Raw genomic sequence first — 19,483 nt, forward strand, 5'->3', positions numbered from 1 at the left:
AATTGTATTAGTATAGAAGAATATAATACCAAAAAAGTTTTGCATACAATAAAGCTCAGTATTTATATTTATTTTAAACAGTGTTTTTGCTCATCTTTATCAAGGGATCCAATAATTCCGGACACCCCTGTATTTGGTAGAAACTGGATGTGTTACCACAAGACTTGCTCCCGAGTGGCGCAGCGGTCTAAGGCACTGCATTTCAGTGCTAGAGGCGTCACTACAGACCCTGGTTTGATTCCAGGCTGCATCACAACCGGCTGTGATTGGGAATCCCATAGGGCAGTGCACAATTGGCTCAGTGTCATCCGGGTTAGGGTTTGGCCAGGGTAGGCCGTCATTGTAAATAAGAATTTGTTATTTACTGACTTGCCTAGTTAAATAAAATGTCAAAAAGACCACAGGCTCTGTTCTCTAAACAATTCCATTGACTACCTGTAACCTAAACCATCTTTGTGATGTGGAGGTAGAGCTGGTCTTAAGATATGCTATCCCCACGGGAGATGGTTCAACGGTTATGTTTCACGGGGGGTGTTTGACCAAATAATAGGCAAACATTTCTCAATGTGGTTTATACAACATGTAAAATTGATAATTGTAGAGATAGTTTTCATATCCTGCCTAGTGATTTAAGTTACTTCAGTCACCCCTGGTGTGACCTTGCCAACAAAGTACTGTTCTGTAAAAGTATTCCGTGGAGCACAGCTGTCTGTCCTCCTCATAAAATGACAATTTGCGTGAAGTTTTTACAGACATTTTTATATCCTCTATTCCAGCCTCTATCAGCCAGTGTAACCCAGCAGGGTCAGAGGTCACCACAGCAGATCCACAAACGGTATGCAACCTATGCCTCCCACAACATGGCTGACTGAGAAATATTTACTTTACTTTTAGTTTTTTTTGCCTCCCCAACATGGCCCACTCTAAGCCTCTTCGTTCTTTATAATCTTTATAATTTTATTAGCTGAGGGTAATGGGAGTACCTACAAGAGAAAAAGCGACTTCCTTAAATATTACAGAGGAAAAAGATGCATCAATGCTTCTGGAATACAGGATTTCCAGAGGTGTGGTGGGGTTGCTTTGTGTGAAATGTTTTGTTGGAAAGAAAACATCACTACCATTGTGAATGGTTATTGAAACATTTTACCTTAGTTGTAGGGTTTTGTTCTGCATAAAAAAAAGCATATCTACTACTTTTTAAGCAATATGCTGTAAGTAAGTAGCCTTGTCTAAGCCAGAACGGCCCATTGGGCAGGAACCTATCTCCTCTTTCTGTAGTGTGAGGCAGCTTGATGTACAAGTAATACACCCCCTGGACTACCCCAATCCGTCTCCTTAGAGATAGCAGGAAGGCATGTTTTTCATAAAATATAAAAATAAAAAAAATTACACTTCAAGGGGTCTTAAAATTCCAAATCAAATATCTAAATGATCTTTGGTATGTGTCTGTCTGTATGTGTGTGCGTGTGTGTGCATCTGTGTTTGCACGTGTGTGTCATCCTGATATAGGGTTCATGTGGCTGCCTGCCCAATGTGGATGGAACCCTGTGTGATACATGTAAACCGCTCTACTGGAACCTAGCAACAGAGAACCCCAGCGGCTGTATAGGTGGGTGACCTGCATATGATCTTACTCGACTAATGTATCTCTGCAGCTATACTGTCCTGCTCCACTCATAACAGATAATCATTTTAAAATGAAGCCTTCATGACATCCTGATGTACACTGAACAAAAATATAAACGCAACATGTTTCATGAGGTGAAGTTAAAGATCCCAGATATGTTCCATACGCACAAAAAGCTTATTTCTCTCAAATTTTGTGCACAAATTTGTTTACATCCTTTGCCAAGATAATCCATCCACCTGACAGGTGTGGCATATCAGGAAGCTGATTAAACAGCATGATCATTACATAGGTGCACCTTGTGCTGGGGACAATAAAAGGCCACTTTAAAATGTGCAGTTTTGTTACACAACACAATGCCACAGTTTTGAGGAAGTGTGCAATTGGCATGTATATTGCAGGGATGTCCACCAGAGCTGTTGCCAGATAATTTAATGTTAATTTCCTTACCATAAGCCGCTTCCAACGTCATTTCAGAGAATTTGGCAGTACGTCCAACCGGCTGCACAACCGCAGACCACATGTAACCACGCCAGCCCAGGACTTCCTCATCCGACTTCTAAACCAGCAGTATCAATTGAAACCAGCCTTCTGGACATCTGATGAAGCTGTGGGTTTGCACAACAGAAGAATTTCTGCACAAACTGTCAGAAACTGTCTCAGGGATGCTCATCTGTGTGCTCGTCATCCTCACCAGGGTCTTAACCTGACTGCAGTTTGGCGTCGTCACCAACTTCAGTAGGGGAATGTTCACCTTCGATGGCCACTGGCACGCTGGAGAAGAGTGCTCTTCATGGATGAATCTGGTTTCAACTGTACCGGGCAGATGGCGAGCAGTTTTCTGATGTCAATGTTGTGAACATAGTGCCCCATGGTGGCGGTGGGATTATTATATGGGCAGGCATACAGTGCATTCGGAAAGTGTTCAGCCTTATTCTAAAATGGATGAAATAAAAAATGTTCCTCATCAATCTACACACAGTACCCCATAATGGCAAAGCGAAAACAGGTTTTTAGAAATGTTTGCAAATGTATTAAAACTAAAAAACCTTATTTACATAAGTATTCAGACCCTTTGCTATGAGACTCAAAATTGAGCTCAGGTGCATCCTGTTTCCATTGATCATCCTTGAGATGTTTCTATGACTTGATTGGAGACCACATGTGGTCAATTCTATTGATTGGACATGATTTGGAAAAGCACACCCCTGTGCATGTCAGAGCAAAAACCAAGCCATGAGGTCGAAGGAATTGTCCGTAGAGCTCCGAGACAGGATTGTATCGAGACACAAATCGGGGAAGCGTACCAAAAAATGTCTGCAGCATTGAAGGTCCCCAAGAACATAGTGGCCTCCATCATTCTTAAATGGAGAAGTTTGGAACCACCAAGATTCTTCCAAGAGCTGGCCGCCCGGCCAAACTGAGCAATCGGGGAGGTGACCAAGAACCTGATGGTCATTCTGACAGAGCTCCAGAGTTCCTCTGTGGAGATGGGAGAACCTTCCAGAAGGACAACCATCTCTGCAGCACTCCACCAATTAGGTAGAGTGGCCAGATGGAAGCCACTCCTCAGTAAAATGCACATGACAGCCCGCTTGGAGTTTGCCAAAAGGCACCTAAAGGACTCTCAGTCCATGAGAAACAAGATTCTCTGGTCTGATGAAACCAATATTGAACACTTTGGCCTGAAGCGTCACGTCTTGATTAAAACCTGGCACCATCCCAACGGTGAAGCATGGTGGTGGCACCATCATGCTGTGGGGAGTAGTCAGGATTGAGGGAAAGATGAACAGAGAAAAGTAGAGAGATCCTTGATGAAAAACAGCTCCAGAGCACTCAGGACCTCAGACTGGGGCGAAGGTTCACCTTCCAACAGGATCCTGAGCACACAGCCAACAACGCATGAGTTGCTTCAGGACAAGTGAATATCTGAATGTCCAGCCAGAGCCTGGACTTGAACCCGATCGAACATCTCTGGAGAGACCTGAAAATAGTTGTGCTGTGATGCTCCCCATCCAACCTGACAGACCTTGTGAGGATCTACAGAGAAGAATGGGAGACACTCCCCAAATACAGGTGTGCCAAACTTGTAGCGTCATACCCAAGAAGACTCGAGGATGTAATCGCTGCCAAAGGGGCTTCAACAAAGTACTGAGTAAAGGGTCTGAATACTTACGTAAATTTGATTATTTTTATTTTTTTTTGGTTTTACATTTTATTTTACTTTATCTCTATGGTGTTTAACAGCAGTCATTGAACCTGTGTTTCAGGAGGTAAAAGCTCAAGATTTTAAATGAATATCTTTGTGCAAGTCCAAGAATAACCTTACAGTGACTGGAATTGTAGGCCATACAATTCCAAAGGTTTGGACACCTCCTCATTCAAGGGTTTTTCTTTATTTTTATTATTTCTACATTGTAGAATAATAGTGAAGACATCAAAACTATGAAATAACACATGGAATCATCTAGTAACCAAAAAAGTATTAAACAAATCAAAATATATTTGAGATTCTTCAAAGTAGCCACCCTTTGCCTTGATGACAGCTTTGCACACTCTTGACATTCTCTCAACCAGCTTCATGAGGTAGTCACCTGCAATGCGTTTAAATCAACAGGTGTGCCTTGTTAGAAGTTAATTTGTGTAATTTCTGTCCTTAATGCATTTGAGACAATCAGTTGTGTTGTGACAAGGTAGGGGTGGTATACAGAAGATAGCCCTATTTGATAAAAGACCAAGTCCATATCATAGCAAGAACAGCTCAAATAAGCAAAGAGAAACGACAGCCCATCAATACTAAGTCATGAAGGTCTGTCAATCCAGAAAATGTCAAGAACTTTCTTAAAGTAAAGTCGCAAAAACCATCAAGCGCTATGATGAAACTGGCTCTCATGAGTACTGCCACAGGAAAGGAACACCCAGAGTAACCTCTGCAGCAGAGGATAAGTTCATTAGAGCTACCAGCCTCAGAATTTGTAGCCCAAATAAATGCATCAGAGTTCAAGTAACAGACACATCTCAACATCAACTGTTCAGAGGAGACTGCGTGAATCAGGCCTTCACTAAAGGACACCAATAAAAAGAAGAGACTTGCTTGGGACAAGAAACACGAGCAATGGGCATTAGACCGGTGGAAATATGTCCTTTAGTCTGATAAGTCCAAATTTTTTGGTTCCAACCGCCGTGTATTTGTGGGATGTGGAGTAGGTGAACGGATGTGATGGTGTGGGGGTGCATTGCTGGTGACACTGTCAGTGATTTAAACTCAGAAAGAAAGAAACGTCCTCTCACTGTCAACTGCGTTTATTTTCAGCAAACTTAACGTGTAAATATTTGTATGAACATTACAAGGTTCAACAACTGAGACATAAACTGAACAAGTTCCACAGACATCTGACTAACAGAAATTGAATAATGTGTCCCTGAACAAAGGGGGAGTCAAAATCAAAAGTAACAGTCAGTATCTGGTGTGGCCACCAGCTGCATTAAGTACAGCAGTGCATCTCCTCCGCATGGACTGCACCAAATTTGCCAGTTCTTGCTGTGAGATGTTACCCCACTCTCCCACCAAGGCACCTGCAAGTTCCCAGACATTTCTGGGGGGAATGGCCCTCACCCTCTGATCCAACAGGTCCCAGACGTGCTCAATGGGATTGAGATCCGGGCTCTTCGCTGGGCATGGCAGAACACTGACATTCCTGTCTTGCAGGAAATCATGCACAGAACAAGCAGTATGGCTGGTGTCATTGTCATGCTGGAGGGTCATGTCAGGATGAGCGTGCAGGAAGAGTACCATATGAGGGAGGAGGATGTCTTCCCTGTAACGCACAGCGTTGAGATTGCCTGCAATGACAATAAGCTCAGTCCGATGATGCTGTGACACCGCCCCAGACCATGACGGACCCTCCACCTCCAAATCGATCCCGCTCCAGAGTACAGGCCTCGGTGTAACGCTCATTCATTCGACGATAAATGTGAATCCGACCATCACCCCTGGTGAGACAAAACCACGACTCGTCTGTGAAGAGCACTTTTTGCCAGTCCTGTCTGGTCCAGCGACGATGGGTTTGTGCCCATAGGCGACGTTGTTGCCGGTGATGTCTGGTGAGGACCTGCCTTACAACAGGCCTACAAGCCCTCAGTCCAGCCTCTCTCAGCCTATTGCGGACAGTCTGAGCACTGATGGAGGGATTGTGCGTTCCTGGTGTAACTCAGGCAGTTGTTGTTGCCATCCTGTACTGTCCCGCAGGTGTGATGTTCGGATGTACCGATCCTGTGCTGGTGTTGTTACACGTGGTCTGCCACTGCCAGGACGATCAGCTGTCTGTCCTGTCTCCCTGTAGTGCTGTCTTAGGCGTCTCACAGTACGGACATTGCAATTTATTGCCCTGGCCACATCTGCAGTCCTCATGCCTCCTTGCCGCATGCCTAAGGCACGTTCACGCAGATCAGCAGGGACCCTGGGTATCTTTCTTTTGGTGTTTTTCAGAGTCAGTAGAAAGGCCTCTTCAGTGTCCTAGGTTTTTATAACTGTGACCTTAATTTCCTACCGTCTGTAAGCTGTTAGTGTCTTAACGACCGTTCAACAGGTGCATGTTCATTTATTGTTTATGGTTCATTGAACAAGCATGGGAAACAGTGTTTAAACCCTTTACAATGAAGATCTGTGAAGTTATTTGGGTTTTTACGAATTATCTTTGAAAGACAGGGTCCTGAAAGAGGGACTTTTTTTTGCTGAGTTTATTAAGAATTTAAGGCACTCAACCAGCATGGCTACCACAGCATTCTGCAGTGATACACCATCCCATCTGGTTTGCGCTTAGTGGGACTATCATTTGTTTTTCAACAGGACAATGGCCCAGCACACCTCCAGGCTGTGTAAGGGCTATTTGACCAAGGAGGGTGATGGAGTGCTGCAGCCGATGACCTGGCCTTCACAGTCACCCGACCTCAACCCAATTGAGATGGTTTGGGATGAGTTGGACCGCAGAGTGAAGGAAAAGCAGCCAACAAGTGCTCAGCATATGTGGGAACTCCTTCAAGACTGTTGGAAAAGCATTCCAGGTGAAGCTGGTTGAGAGAATGCCAAGAGTGTGCAAAGCTGTCATCAAGGCAAAGGGTGGCTAGTTTGAAGAATCTCAAATACAACATAAATTTTGATTTAGCACTTTCTTTGGTTACTACATGATTCCATATGTGTTATTTCATAGTTTTGATGTTCACTATGATTCTACAATGTAGAAAATTATAAAAATAAAGAAAAACCCTTGAATGAGTAGGTGTGTCCAAACTTTTGACTGGTTCTATATGTGGGTTATTGTGGAAAGGAGAGGACTCTCTGCTTAAAACATCTGCCCCCCCATCCTCATAATTTTATCATGTACAGAACTGCCTCTCCTCAACCAGCCAGTGAGTGCAGTGTAGAAACAGCCCCAGCCTTTGTCCAGATACCTGTCTAAAGTTACAGTTCTGCAAGAATGTTATCACCACTGCTTGCCTGCCTGCTGCCAGGAGATACACTATATGGATGGAGGGAAGAAAGAAATAAGATCTTTTAATATTTAGGAATGCCTCATGTTTTACTGATGCCGGATGAATACTGAGGATTGTTCTCTGACGGTTGACAGGGTTAGGAGAGAGAAAGAGAGCAGTGGCTCCCCTGGTCCTTTGTGGATATGTGCAGTTCAGAAGATTTATGTTTTTTGTTGCTGCTGTTTTTCACCCATGAAAGTGGTGGAATCCAGTAAAGAGTCTTGTTCCCTATACCCTACAGTGCCCAACCTCTTCATTTCTCTCTCGCTCTCTCTCTGCCCCCCCCCCCTGTTTCTCTCTCTGTTTCTCACTTTTTTAATCTTCCCTTTTACAGTGTTTGTTATTCTATCATCTCTCTGCTTTTGCTCTATTGTATTGTCATTGCATCACTGAATAACGTGTGATTCATTTGTTTCAAGCTGTACCTATAGAGCAGACTTTCTCACTTTATACTTCCTATCTCTCTCCCAGAGTGTCACTGTGATGTCAAAGGGACCCTGGGTGGGGTAGGAGAGTGTCAACAGGTGAGTCTGTCTACCTCTGTCTGCTCATACTGTACTGCCATATGATACGGATACTTTATGTCCAGCACACCAGTACTAACTGATTTATACATACTTTTACCATAAATCGCTTAATGTTTAACTAGGGGGTCCATTTGTTTGGATATTTTCCTTTAAACCATGGCATTGTTGAAGGCCTTTCTATAACGCACGGTTTATTTGCACGGTATAATTCAGTGGCTATTGTTTGAGCTGCTTTTGAAAGCAAAGTCGAATTGAAAACATTATTGGCATTGTTGAATTTGATTTTCATAATGGCAAACAAGTCTGTTTTTTGGTTACCAGTGAAGTAACTGTAGCTATCTAGTAAACTTGCTAGCTACTTCAGTGGATGTTGAACACATTTCTACCAGCAAATGTGTTAAATTACAGCCATGGTGTAAAAGGGATAATCAATTCAGGGCTCTGTGCGTTCTCTGGAAAATAATGCAAGTAGCGCATAGTTCATTATTTCCCATAGAAGGCATAGTCCCTTGTTGATTATCCCTTAATTATTACACTACTAAATCACAATTTACTTGGCAACGTTCACATCTCACTAGCAGTTCCCCATTAACTTCAGCATTGTCTACTTTTGTAGAAAAGTGGGCAGTGTTTCTGCAAGCCCAACGTGTGCAGCCATACCTGTGACACATGTAAGGAGGGCTACTACCTGCTGCAGAAGAGGAACTATTTTGGCTGTCAAGGTGAGTCACCTAACATGAAGCAGACTGGCTTCCTATAAATACACAATCTTCTTTTTATCTTATCAGTTTGTCTAACGTGTGGGGAAGTAGCTTAATCAACCATAGAATGTGTCACAAAGGTGTGTCTTTGTCTCACAAAGACTGTCTCACTTGACCGAAAACGTTGTGTGAGTAATAGATCAATAATTAACATGTAAGGTAGTGAACTACCTAGAGTCAGGAGTTGACTTTATGATCTGTTATGGTTGTTTTAATCAGAATGACCTCATTGACCTGCTGCCTCTCTCTGATAGGCTGCCAGTGTGATGTGGGTGGGGCCATCAGCAGAGGGTGTGACGAGATGTCTGGACAGTGCCAGTGTCGGAAGAACATAGTGGGCCGCACCTGCAATGAGTAAGGACTGACTGAAACTAAACACACAATGACAGGATTTATTGCTTCTCAAGTTATCACATAAATTCACGTTTCTTTCTGCCATTGAAATCCTTGGGCGGGCCGCTTAGCATTTTTTCAGTGTCTAGTTCTGAGTGACTAACCAAAATTTCTGTTTTGGGGTTTTTAAACAACTAATTGAAAACATTGGTTAAATTATTTGAATTCCATTTAGTTTTTTCTATGAGGGCAATGCACAATTTCTCTAAAGATAAATCAGATCAAGCCCAAATTGTGTGTGTAACATCTGTTTCCAACTCACACTCTCAAACACGTAGATCCCCTGAACGCAGCTCACTCTCCAACTCACACTCTCAAACACGTAGATCCCCTGAACGCAGCTCTCTCTCCAGATCCCAATCACCTGTCCACACACCTGTATGTCATTATCACACACTATTTAGTTCAGTTCTTTGCACCCCATCATTGTGAGGTATTGTTTGTTTTGTGACACACTTCTAGTCGGAGCGCTGTTTTTTTCTGTAATTTAATCCTCCCGTGTATGATAGTGAGGCAGACAAAAACTAACGATGCCTATTCCCTGCCTGAACCTTAGCTTATCGGATTTCCTGATATCAACCTATTGCCTGATCTCCCAGACGACGTTCCTAGCCTTTTCCCTGCCTGTACTGTTGCCTTTATGGACCCCCAGTGTATGACCTTCTGCCTGCCCCTGGACCCAGCTACCTGCCTCCTCCTGTGGTCCTTTACAATAAACACCTGCTGTGTCCTGCGCTTGAAACCAGCTCTCTGTCTCCCATTGTGTTCATTACAATGTGATGTAGTAGGGAGTTGTAGTTTCCAACAGGCCAATATTCTACATATACTATATATACAAAAGTATGTGGACACACCTTCAAATTAGTGGATTCGGCTATTTCAGCCACACCCGTTGCTTACAGGTGTATAAAATCTCCATGGACAAACATTGGCAGTAGAATGGTCTTACTGAAGAGCTCAGTGACTTTCAACATGGCACATTCACAGGATGCCACCTTTCCAACAAGTCAGTTCGTCAAATTTCTGCCCTGCTAGAGCTGCCCTGGTCGACTGTAAGTGCTGTTATTGTGAAGTGTATACGTCTAGGAGCAACAACAGCTCAGCCGTGAAGCGCGTATCATGTAAAAATCGTCTGTCCTTGGTTGCAACACTCACTACCGAGTTCCAAACTGCCTTTGGAAACAACGTCAGCACAAGAGCTGTTCATCGGGAGCTTTAGGAAATGGGTTTCCAGAGGCAGATTATCCTGCACAATGCCAAGCGTCGGCTAGAGTGTTGTAAATCCCGCCGTCATTGGACTCTGGAGCAGTGGAAACGAGTTCTCTGGAGTGATGAGTCACACTTCACCATCTGGCAGTCCGGCGGACGAATCTGGGTTTGGCGGATGCCAGGAGAACGCTACCTGCCCCAATTCATAGTGCCAACTGTACATTTTGGTGGAGGAGGAATAATTGTCTGGGGCTGTTTTTCATGGTTCAGCAGCCGGAAGTTTACATACGCCTTAGCCAAATACATTTACACTCAGTTTTTCACAATTCCTGACATTTAATCCTAGTAAAAATGCCCTGTCTTATGTCAGTTAGGATCACCACTTTATTTTAAGAATGTGAAATGTCAGAATAATAGTAGTAGAGAGTGATATATTGCAGCTTTTATTTCTTTCATCACATTCCCAGTGGGTCAGAAGTTTACATACACTCAATTAGTATTTGGTAGCATTGCCTTTAAATTGTTTAACTTGGGTCAAACGTTTCGGGTAACCTTCCACAAGCTTCCCACAATAAGTTGGGTGAATTTTGTCCCATTCTCCTGACAGAGCTGGTGTAACTGAGTCAGGTTTGTAGGCCTCCTTGCTCGCACACGCTTTTTCAGTTCTGCCCACAAATTTTCTATAGGATTGAGGTCAAGGCTTTGTGATGGCCACTCCAATACCTTGACTTTGGTGTCCTTAAGCCATTTTGCCACAACTTTGGAAGTATGCTTGGGGTCATTGTCCATTTCGAAGACCCATTTGCGACCAAGCTTTAACGTCCTGACTGATGTCTTGAGATGTTGCTTCAATATATCCACATCATTTCCCTTTCTCATGATGCCATCTGTTTTGTGAAGTGCACCATTCCCTCCTGCAGCAAAGCACCCCCACGTACACAGCTCCATGGCAGAATATGTAGAAACACATGAAATGTGCTTTAAAACGGCAAAAATGTATCTCAGCTCCATGGAGCATTTGTACAATTGCAGGAAATTTGTTTAAAAAATGTAAAGTTTTGCTACATTGCCAAGATGGGGGCCTCAAAAATGTTCTCTGAAATTCAGCCACACCGATGAGCCGACCATGCCAAGCCCACCACCTAAGGCCCTTCTTGATCCTGAAAATAAACCTGGATTTGGAGCAAATGTTGTTAAATACTGATGAATGGCAAGAAACAAACTGAAAATGTCATCTTCATATAATAGGATAAATGCATTATAAATCAAGACTGCCATGATTATGTTCCAAACATATGAAACATAGCTTAAGTGTTTTATTTTTACTCTTTCCCTCCACCCCTTCTCGCCCCTCCTGTCTGACAATACCAGGCCAGCACCTCACTACTACTTCCCCAGCCTGCACCACCTGAGGTATGAGGTGGAGGATGGCATCACCCCTAACGCCAGGCCTGTTCGCTTTGGCTTCGACCCCAAGGAGTTCCCAGAATTCAGCTGGAGAGGATACGCCATCATGTCCCCAGCACAGGTAAGACACATGTTGATGTTGATAAGAGAACCTCCAGTCTGTGCTTGCCTGACCTGCCTGTCATCTCAATGATTTAGTAGTGGCTTTTTGCTTTTTGCTTTAAACCTCATTTCTGCTGTACATTCTTTGTGGAAGTGCTCCTACAAGCATTTCTTATGATGGATATTCTTGGTGGTTCCTTGCAGGTTAGAACCTGTTGAATGTGTTGGGTCTGGTGGTAGTGGATGGTAGTTGGGTTTTGTGGTGAATGTTGTGGTGGCTGTGTTTTTCTTTTGAGTGTGTTGGTGTGAATGTTGGTTGTAGCTTTCTGTAAAGAAGCAGGCCATTCTCCCAGTCAGTCTTAACCCTTGGTGTGTCTGAAATGGCACCATATTCTCTATATAGTGCATTACTTTTGACCAGGCTCTGGTCAAAAGGAGTGCACTATATAGGGAATAGGGTGCCATGAATTCAGACGCCACCCCTGTTTCTCCTCAGCCAGAGGTGATCCTATCGCTAGCTGTGGGTTTCCCCGGCCCCTTCCACATAGTGTTTCGCTACATCACCACTACCGCCCTCAGGCCCACACAGGGGTGGCGGCACAGGGGGCGAGTCCGAGCCAGGATCTTGGTGGTGGACGAGTCTGGTTTTCACTCTTGCTGTGACTGTAAGTGATGGGTGTTTCCCCTTTGCTGCCCGGCTAGCTCTGCTATAAACTGGTCCTAGATCTGTTTGTGCCATCTTACTACTCCTGTGGTCATGGGACCAGGCTAGCTCTGCTCTGCTCCCCTCTGTTGATCATATTAGCTTACTGCTTTCACTTCTTCTCCTGTAACTCTTTCTATATCTCCAGCTGTCTACCAGCATGGCCTTCTATTCTACTAACAGTAGAGAGTAACACCCGCCCCTCCCCCGGCCATCACCACCACCATCCTGCACCCTCTCCATAAGTCTGTCTAACTCCTGTCCCTGCAGAGTGAAGTGAGAGTAACAGTGCATGTGGACAAGGCAAGGCGATCCTTGTTCCGACTTGTCCTGCGGTACGCTAACCCCAGCAGCCAGGACAGTGTGACTGGTAGTGTAACGGCTGACTATATTCGAGGTGGCCAAGGTAAGGCTGCCTCTCTAACTCCTGCTTCACACAAGTCATATTAATCTCCTAACAATCGAACAGAAACAGTTTTATCTCCCATACACCCTCAAAAACACAGATACTGTACATAGATAAACCTACTGTATAGGCTGTTAAAGGGTTTGAGCTTTCATCGAAGTCTTTTTGATCCTTGCTCTTTTGTTTGGCAATGCATTACTACCCTGAAATGGCATGGAGTGCCTAGCCACACCCTTGTTGATATACAGTGTACCTTGAACTACATAAAAACATGTCAACATGTGTGCTGTTAGCTGTGACGTCTTGTGTTGTTGTGTTTAGCTGCATTTAGCTGTATCCTGACTGACTGATTGTATCCTGCAGGGTCAGGTCAGAGTAAGGAAGTGGTATTTCCTCCTAGCTCCTCCCCTGCCTACCTCACAGTCCCTGGCGATGGCTTCGCTGAGCTCTTCTCTCTGACCCCTGGGAAATGGATCATACGCATCCGGGCAGAGGGCCTTCTACTGGTGAGACTAGAATCTGTAATAACATATACAGAAGAGAAAATAAGGATGCAAAAAGGTAGAGGGATAGATCATACATCTTTCCTCTCTCTGCTCTTCACCCCCCTCCCAGGACTACTTGGTGCTGCTGCCAAGTGATTACTACGAGGCTCCCGTCCTCCAGGAAAAGATCACCCAGCCCTGCACGTACACATCCACCGCCAACAGAGACGCAAAGTAATCCCTCTGTTTCCCCAATCCTCTTTACCATGCCATACTATTCTGTCATGTGAATGCTGGCTCCAGACAGTGTGCCTGTTGAATGTATGGATGCATGGGGAGTGAGTAGCTCCGTTTTGTACCGACAAAACTGTGGTTATATGTAGAAGCCAGGCAACAGAGTTTAAATGAAGCCTCTAAAATCAATAGATCAATATATCCCCAAGCAACTGGGAGAGAGTGAGTGGTCAGTTATTTACAACCGCGAACCAATCAGTTGGTAACGCAACGCAGCGACACAAACTCAACAAGCCATGGCTTCCCCCAGAGGAAAAGACAAGGAGCAACAATAGAGAGTAATGAACAGCTAAAGGATATCCAGGAAAACAAAGCTAAATTGCTCTCAATGCCACCAAAACAAACCAACTGTTACAATCTGTTGTTAAGAAAGTAGATTTGCTCTAAAAGAATGTGAAGTCTATCGTGTCAGAAATGCACAAGGCGTGCGCATGAACGAACAAGGCAACAAAATTTGCCTTCTGGAAACAGGGTTTGCATACTTTAGAATATGAACTGGACCAGCAGAAAATAGAATGAGATGAAACAACATGAGAATATTGTCCTTTCCAGAAGAAGGAAAAAGGAGACCTTTTAGCTACGTGGTCAAACGGATATCAGAGGAGCTTGGCGTGGATATATCACCAGAAGATCTGGAACGATGCCATCGGATCGGCATGAAACATCAGAACGTTAAATACCCTTGTATGTTCATCTTCAAGTTGTGGAACTATCAGACCAAAATCAACATTCTGAAGGCACAGAGGGAGATCAAAATCCACTGCCAGTCCATTCGATCCGTCCAGGATCTGTCTGCTAAGCTGAGAAAAAAACCGCAAGCAATACATTCCGATCAGACATTCAATGGAGGAAAAAGGAATCAAGTCTCAACTCTGCTTCCCAGAAGTGCTGTGGGTATGGAAAGGAACTTGAAAGATGGAATTCACAAGCACAGATGAAGCCCTTTCCAGTTGAAGGAGAGCCCACTGCTCTGAGGAGAGGACGAAGTGTGAAAAAGCGATACACACTAGGCTACATACAATGATATTTAGACCAGCTTATCAAAGTAATGATAGAAGTAGCCGATGCCAATGAGCTACATGGACACAGAAAAGACAATACAAAAGAGGATTTATAAACTGGGTGGTTTGAGTCCTGAATGCTGATTGACTGACAGCCGTGGTATATCAGACCGTATATCACGGGTGTGACAAAACATTTCTTTTTTACTGCTCTAATTACGTAGGTATACAGTTTCTAGTAGCAATAAGGCACCTCAGGGGTTTGTGATATATGGCCAATATACCACGGCTAAGGGCTGTCTCCAGGCACTCCGCGTTGCGTTGTGCGTAACAGCAACACTTAGCCGTGGTATATTAACCATATACTCCCCCACACACACTCATTCCACTTCCGTCTCTCAGTGGACCCACTTTCCCCAAGTAGACCCCTATCAGCCACTATACGTTAATTTAATTTACAAGGTAATACAAACTGACCACAGTACTTAAGTGGCATTTTTCCTCCAATGTATGTACAATGACATAATCCAGTGTTTTGGTACATTAGGAGAGGAGTTAGAGCTTAAAAGCCCTAAAAAGGCATAGCGTCTTTTTAGGGCAAAGAAGAAAGTATAAAGAAGTACTTTGCTTTATGTTTTTTGTGTGTTCTGTCTGCTCAGACCACATGCTCACACACTCTATATGCATGTATGTATGTATATGTGTATGTAATGTATATAATAACTACTATGTATTCATATTATGACTCTCCCATTTCATGGAATGCCCATCGCCCTCATATGACATGTCTGCTAAAATATTTAATCTTTGATCTTTGATTCTATAAAGACCAATAAAATCCAACTTACTTTACTTGGAATGTGCACAGGCTTCATGATGGGGGAAAAAAATCATATGGTTCTTGAACACTTAAAGAGATTCTCAGCAGATGTGGTTTTCCTGCAAGAGTTACATTACAAAAAATGAGAAATGTAATATTTATGCTGCCAATGACTGGAACGAACTGCAAAAATCACTAAAGCTGGAGACTCTTATCTCCCTCACTAGCTTTAAGCATTAGCTGTCAGAGCAGCTCACAGATCACTGCACCTGTACATAGCCCATCTGTAAATAGTCCATCCAACTACCTCATCCCCATTCTGTATTTATTTATTTATCTTGCTCCTTTGCATCCCAGTATCTCTACTTACACATTCATCTTCTGCACATTCAACCATTCCAATGTTTAATTGCTATATTGTAATTACCTCGCCACCATGGCCTATTTATTGCCTTACCTCCCTTATCCTACCTCATTTGCACATGCTGTATATAGACTTTTTCTACTGTATTATTGATTGTATGTTTGTTTATGTGTAACTCTGTGTTGTTGTATGTGTCGAACTGCTTTGCTTTATCTTGGCCAGGTCGCAGTTGCAAATGAGAACTTGTTCTCAACTAGCCTACCTGGTTAAATAAAGGTGAAATAAAAAAAGTAAAAAATAAAAATATATATTTAAAGAGGAGCTGGGTTGGAGAGGCCTATGCTGCCACCTACTGTAGTAACAGCAGATGTGTAGGCATAGTGATAAATAAGAATGCAACATTTTCCCTTATATCCCAGCACACTTACATGGTGACAAATACACATATCACACCAGGGGCAAATCTGGTGTTTTTAGATGGAATTCAAGGTATATTAGATCAAATCCAGACAGGAACTATTATTTTAGCAGGCAACCTAAATCATATATTCTATAAGATTGACAGACGGTGTAATAAAAAAGGCAAATACATTTATCTCTATAAATAATTAACTGGACACCTGAAGACTGCCATTCCCAACTACAAAATATTTCTTTTCTCTGAAAGTAAGAAAAGCTATTCAATAATTTTTATTTCCAAAAATGCACTCAACAATTTACTGGGTTAAAAAATCCATAAAATAGTGATATCGGATCATTCTCCGTTATCATGCTTAATTACACCAATCGCAAATACACTTAGCGACAAGAGTATGGAGAATGAACAGAGTACATCTTCAAGACCCGAAATGTATTAAATACGTAAATATATATTTTTGAAACCTTTACCATTACAAATGTAGACATGGAGAAAAGCCAGTCCCCGTTATAATTTGGAATGCTTTTAAGGTGTATATTGGGGGAATGATAGTCTCATGCTCTGCAAAAGTTAAATCTGAGTTAGAAATTTTTATTAAATTAATAGGTATCTTAGAACTAGCCCATTAAAACAATCTTTACAAAGTAAAGACAAAAATAAAATGTCTGAACAAGCAGGAATATGGTGTTTTACTTTTGAAGAGAGCCAACAACTACAGGTTAAACTAAAATAAAGCCTACTACTTCATGGCAAATAAACCCCGCAGCCCTCACAAAACGAATACTCACCAAACCAGTTATAATCTTAGAAGATAAAGATACAGATGTGTTAATTAGAAACAACAACCTGATTAATTACAATTTTAAAAGCTTCTTAGAAAATCTATAGAAATCAGAATTAAACAACAACAGGATCACACAAAACTAAATATTAGACACTGTTAAAACATTCACACAGAGAAAAGCACCAGGAATGGACGGATTTCCCATACAATTCTATTTTATATTTTTGGACAAAATAGCGCCCCTATTTACACAAATGACAACACACGTCACTCAATTCAGTGCCTCCTATTTTAATGTATCAAACAGTTATTTCAGTTATGTTAAAACCAGATTAATCTGGAGTCTCCTGCTGATTACAGACCCATAAGTTGAATAAATTGTGACAATAACATTTTAACAATGCTCATAAGCAATAGAATGGCAAACCTTTTACCGGACTTGATACATATTAATCAAACAGGGTTTATTAAAAACATACACTTACAAATAAATACAAGAACGTGTTTCAGTTTAATAGAATACCCCAAAAAACAAGATATAGATTTATCAATAATGGCTGATGCCGAAAAGGCTTTTGACTGTCTTGAATGGCCTTTTCTATTCAAAACTTTGGAAATGTTCAACTTTCCATCTGAAATAGTACATTTTAATAAAAATATTATATAAATGTCCTAAAGCAAAACTATACACAAATAATACATTATCGGATGAAATTGCGTAAGAAAGGGGCACAAGACCGAGATGTCCTCTCTCCCCCCTCCTGTTTGTACTGGCAATTGAACCGCTAGACAGGACCCACAGATAACAGGTATCAGTATTGGTAAACATGAATATAAACAAAACTTATTTGCAGACAATCTTCTGATATACCTGACCAATATTGAAAAGTTAATGACCCCCTGCTAAAAATATTTTCAGAATACTTTAAAATCTCAGGATAGAAAATTTACGTGGGAAAAAAATGAAATAATGGCAATAGGCTAAATAAAAATAATAACTGATGATCTACAGCAATCCTTTAAGTGGACTACAAAAAATATCACTTACTTAGGATGTTTAAAAAGTGACAACAAACATATAAAGATAACTTTATCCCATTACTCAACAATATGAAAGCAGAACTATTTAAATGGAACAATCTTCCCATAAATCTTATAGGTAGAATAAACCTCTTCAGAATGGCATGGCTCCCAAAGTTTATATTTTTTCTCGGTAATACCATTTAACCGACCGAAGACATTCTTTAAAAAAGTATACTCAGATAATAACAGACTTTATATGGGCAAATAAAACTCAGAATAAGAAGGAAAGTTTTACTTGTCCCTAAATCTGAGGCTGGTTTTAACCAAGATTTGGCATTGTATTAACTCGCCACCCAAGGCTTTTACTTGCGACATATAAGTGCACTAAAGAGGAACAATGGGTACATTATGAAGATGTGCATTCTCATTCCCAGAATCTTTTCACGTGTCTTTTTTCAAAGGATAAAGCTAAGAACATTAACAACTTCATAGTTAAGAACACTATAACAACATGGAAGAAAATGAAACAGATTCTACAAGAACCAATATCACTCCCTAAAAACACAACCTTGTGGAACAATTCTTGGATAGCTTTTCAGAATTCACTGATAAATTGGTCCACATGGTAAACATAGAAAGCGTAAATTACTTGGAAGTAGGAAATACATTTATTTCCATGACAGCATTAAATAGCAATTTTGGATTGACCAATGTAGATATTTTCAAATACATGCAACTTTATGCAAGTTTATCACAAAATGTTGATTTGAAATATTTTCAGCATCAGAGCAACCTTGAGGGAATCCTATTTGAGTCAGAAAAGTGCTGGAGATGGGTGTGTGAGCATGTCGCTGTGAGCAGGGGGGATGTAGTTGATGTTTGAGTTATGTTGTTGTTTGTATGTTTTGTATTGTTAAAACATTTTTTATAAAATCTTACAAAAAAAAACATTTTGTACTGTACATGCTGTAGACTGAGTGCTGTTGTCTTTGTCTCCTCTGTGTTTTCCTGTGTTTTAAAAAACAATGCATGCCATCCCCAGACTGTTGACCACTCTTGTGTCTCCCTCCCTCGGTCCAGCTGTCTGCTGTATAAGCATGTGGCGATGGACAGGTTGAGCTCTGTGCTGGGCTCTCAGGGCCAGTTTTCCAGCCGGAGGAGACGCAGGAGCAGACAGGCTCGTGTCCGCCGGCCCACCCCAGACCACCCTGACATGGCCTCTCTCACCGGGAGACAGGTGGGTCTAGGTCTTGGGCTTTGCTGAGTCCACACACACACACACGCACGCTTGCACATACGCACACACACAAACACGCTCACAAACATACTTTTTGTTGCTATGATTGGGATAGTTTATGGTTAAAAACGATTTTATAGTTTGACGGTATGTTTATAGTGTGACACTGGGAGAATGTATCTGACCTCCCCTATGTCTGTGTGTGTCCTGTAGGCCCAGTTACAGCTGAACCTGCGCGTGCCTCGCCCCGGTCCCTACATCCTGGTCCTGGAGTATGCCAGCGAGGTGGACATGGTCCAGAACGTCAACCTCATCATCACTGGCCAATCAGAGAGCCAGATCCAGGCCAGAGTCAACATCTACAGCTGCCAATTCAGGTTTGTGGGTTTA

At 42.2% G+C, this 19,483-nt stretch overlaps 1 protein-coding gene across 8 annotated transcripts in view; it reads left to right on the forward strand.

Moving 5' to 3' along the window:
• The window catches only part of LOC106569186 (laminin subunit alpha-3), a 117,702-nt gene that overhangs the window by 59,030 nt on the left and 39,189 nt on the right, over positions 1 to 19,483 (forward strand). For 6 of the 8 annotated variants that reach the window (XR_006758779.1, XM_014140273.2, XM_014140270.2 and 3 more), the window contains 11 exons: positions 777 to 835; positions 1,510 to 1,609; positions 7,631 to 7,683; positions 8,303 to 8,408; positions 8,702 to 8,801; positions 11,421 to 11,577; positions 12,055 to 12,223; positions 13,031 to 13,173; positions 13,283 to 13,386; positions 18,937 to 19,093; positions 19,307 to 19,470. Coding sequence is in view for 7 of the 8 variants with exons in the window: in XM_014140273.2 (XP_013995748.2) it covers positions 777 to 835; positions 1,510 to 1,609; positions 7,631 to 7,683; positions 8,303 to 8,408; positions 8,702 to 8,801; positions 11,421 to 11,577; positions 12,055 to 12,223; positions 13,031 to 13,173; positions 13,283 to 13,386; positions 18,937 to 19,093; positions 19,307 to 19,470 (1,312 nt within the window). In the remaining variant the exon portion in view is untranslated. Of the gene's footprint in view, positions 1 to 776; positions 836 to 1,509; positions 1,610 to 7,630; positions 7,684 to 8,302; positions 8,409 to 8,701; positions 8,802 to 11,420; positions 11,578 to 12,054; positions 12,224 to 12,531; positions 12,668 to 13,030; positions 13,174 to 13,282; positions 13,387 to 18,936; positions 19,094 to 19,306; positions 19,471 to 19,483 lie in introns of all 8 variants that reach the window. The other 2 variants (XM_014140272.2, XM_014140276.2) reach the window with 1 other exon arrangement.

Source organism: Salmo salar, chromosome ssa14 (assembly GCF_905237065.1).
Source record: "Salmo salar chromosome ssa14, Ssal_v3.1, whole genome shotgun sequence".
Classification (NCBI taxonomy): Eukaryota; Metazoa; Chordata; class Actinopteri; order Salmoniformes; family Salmonidae; genus Salmo; species Salmo salar.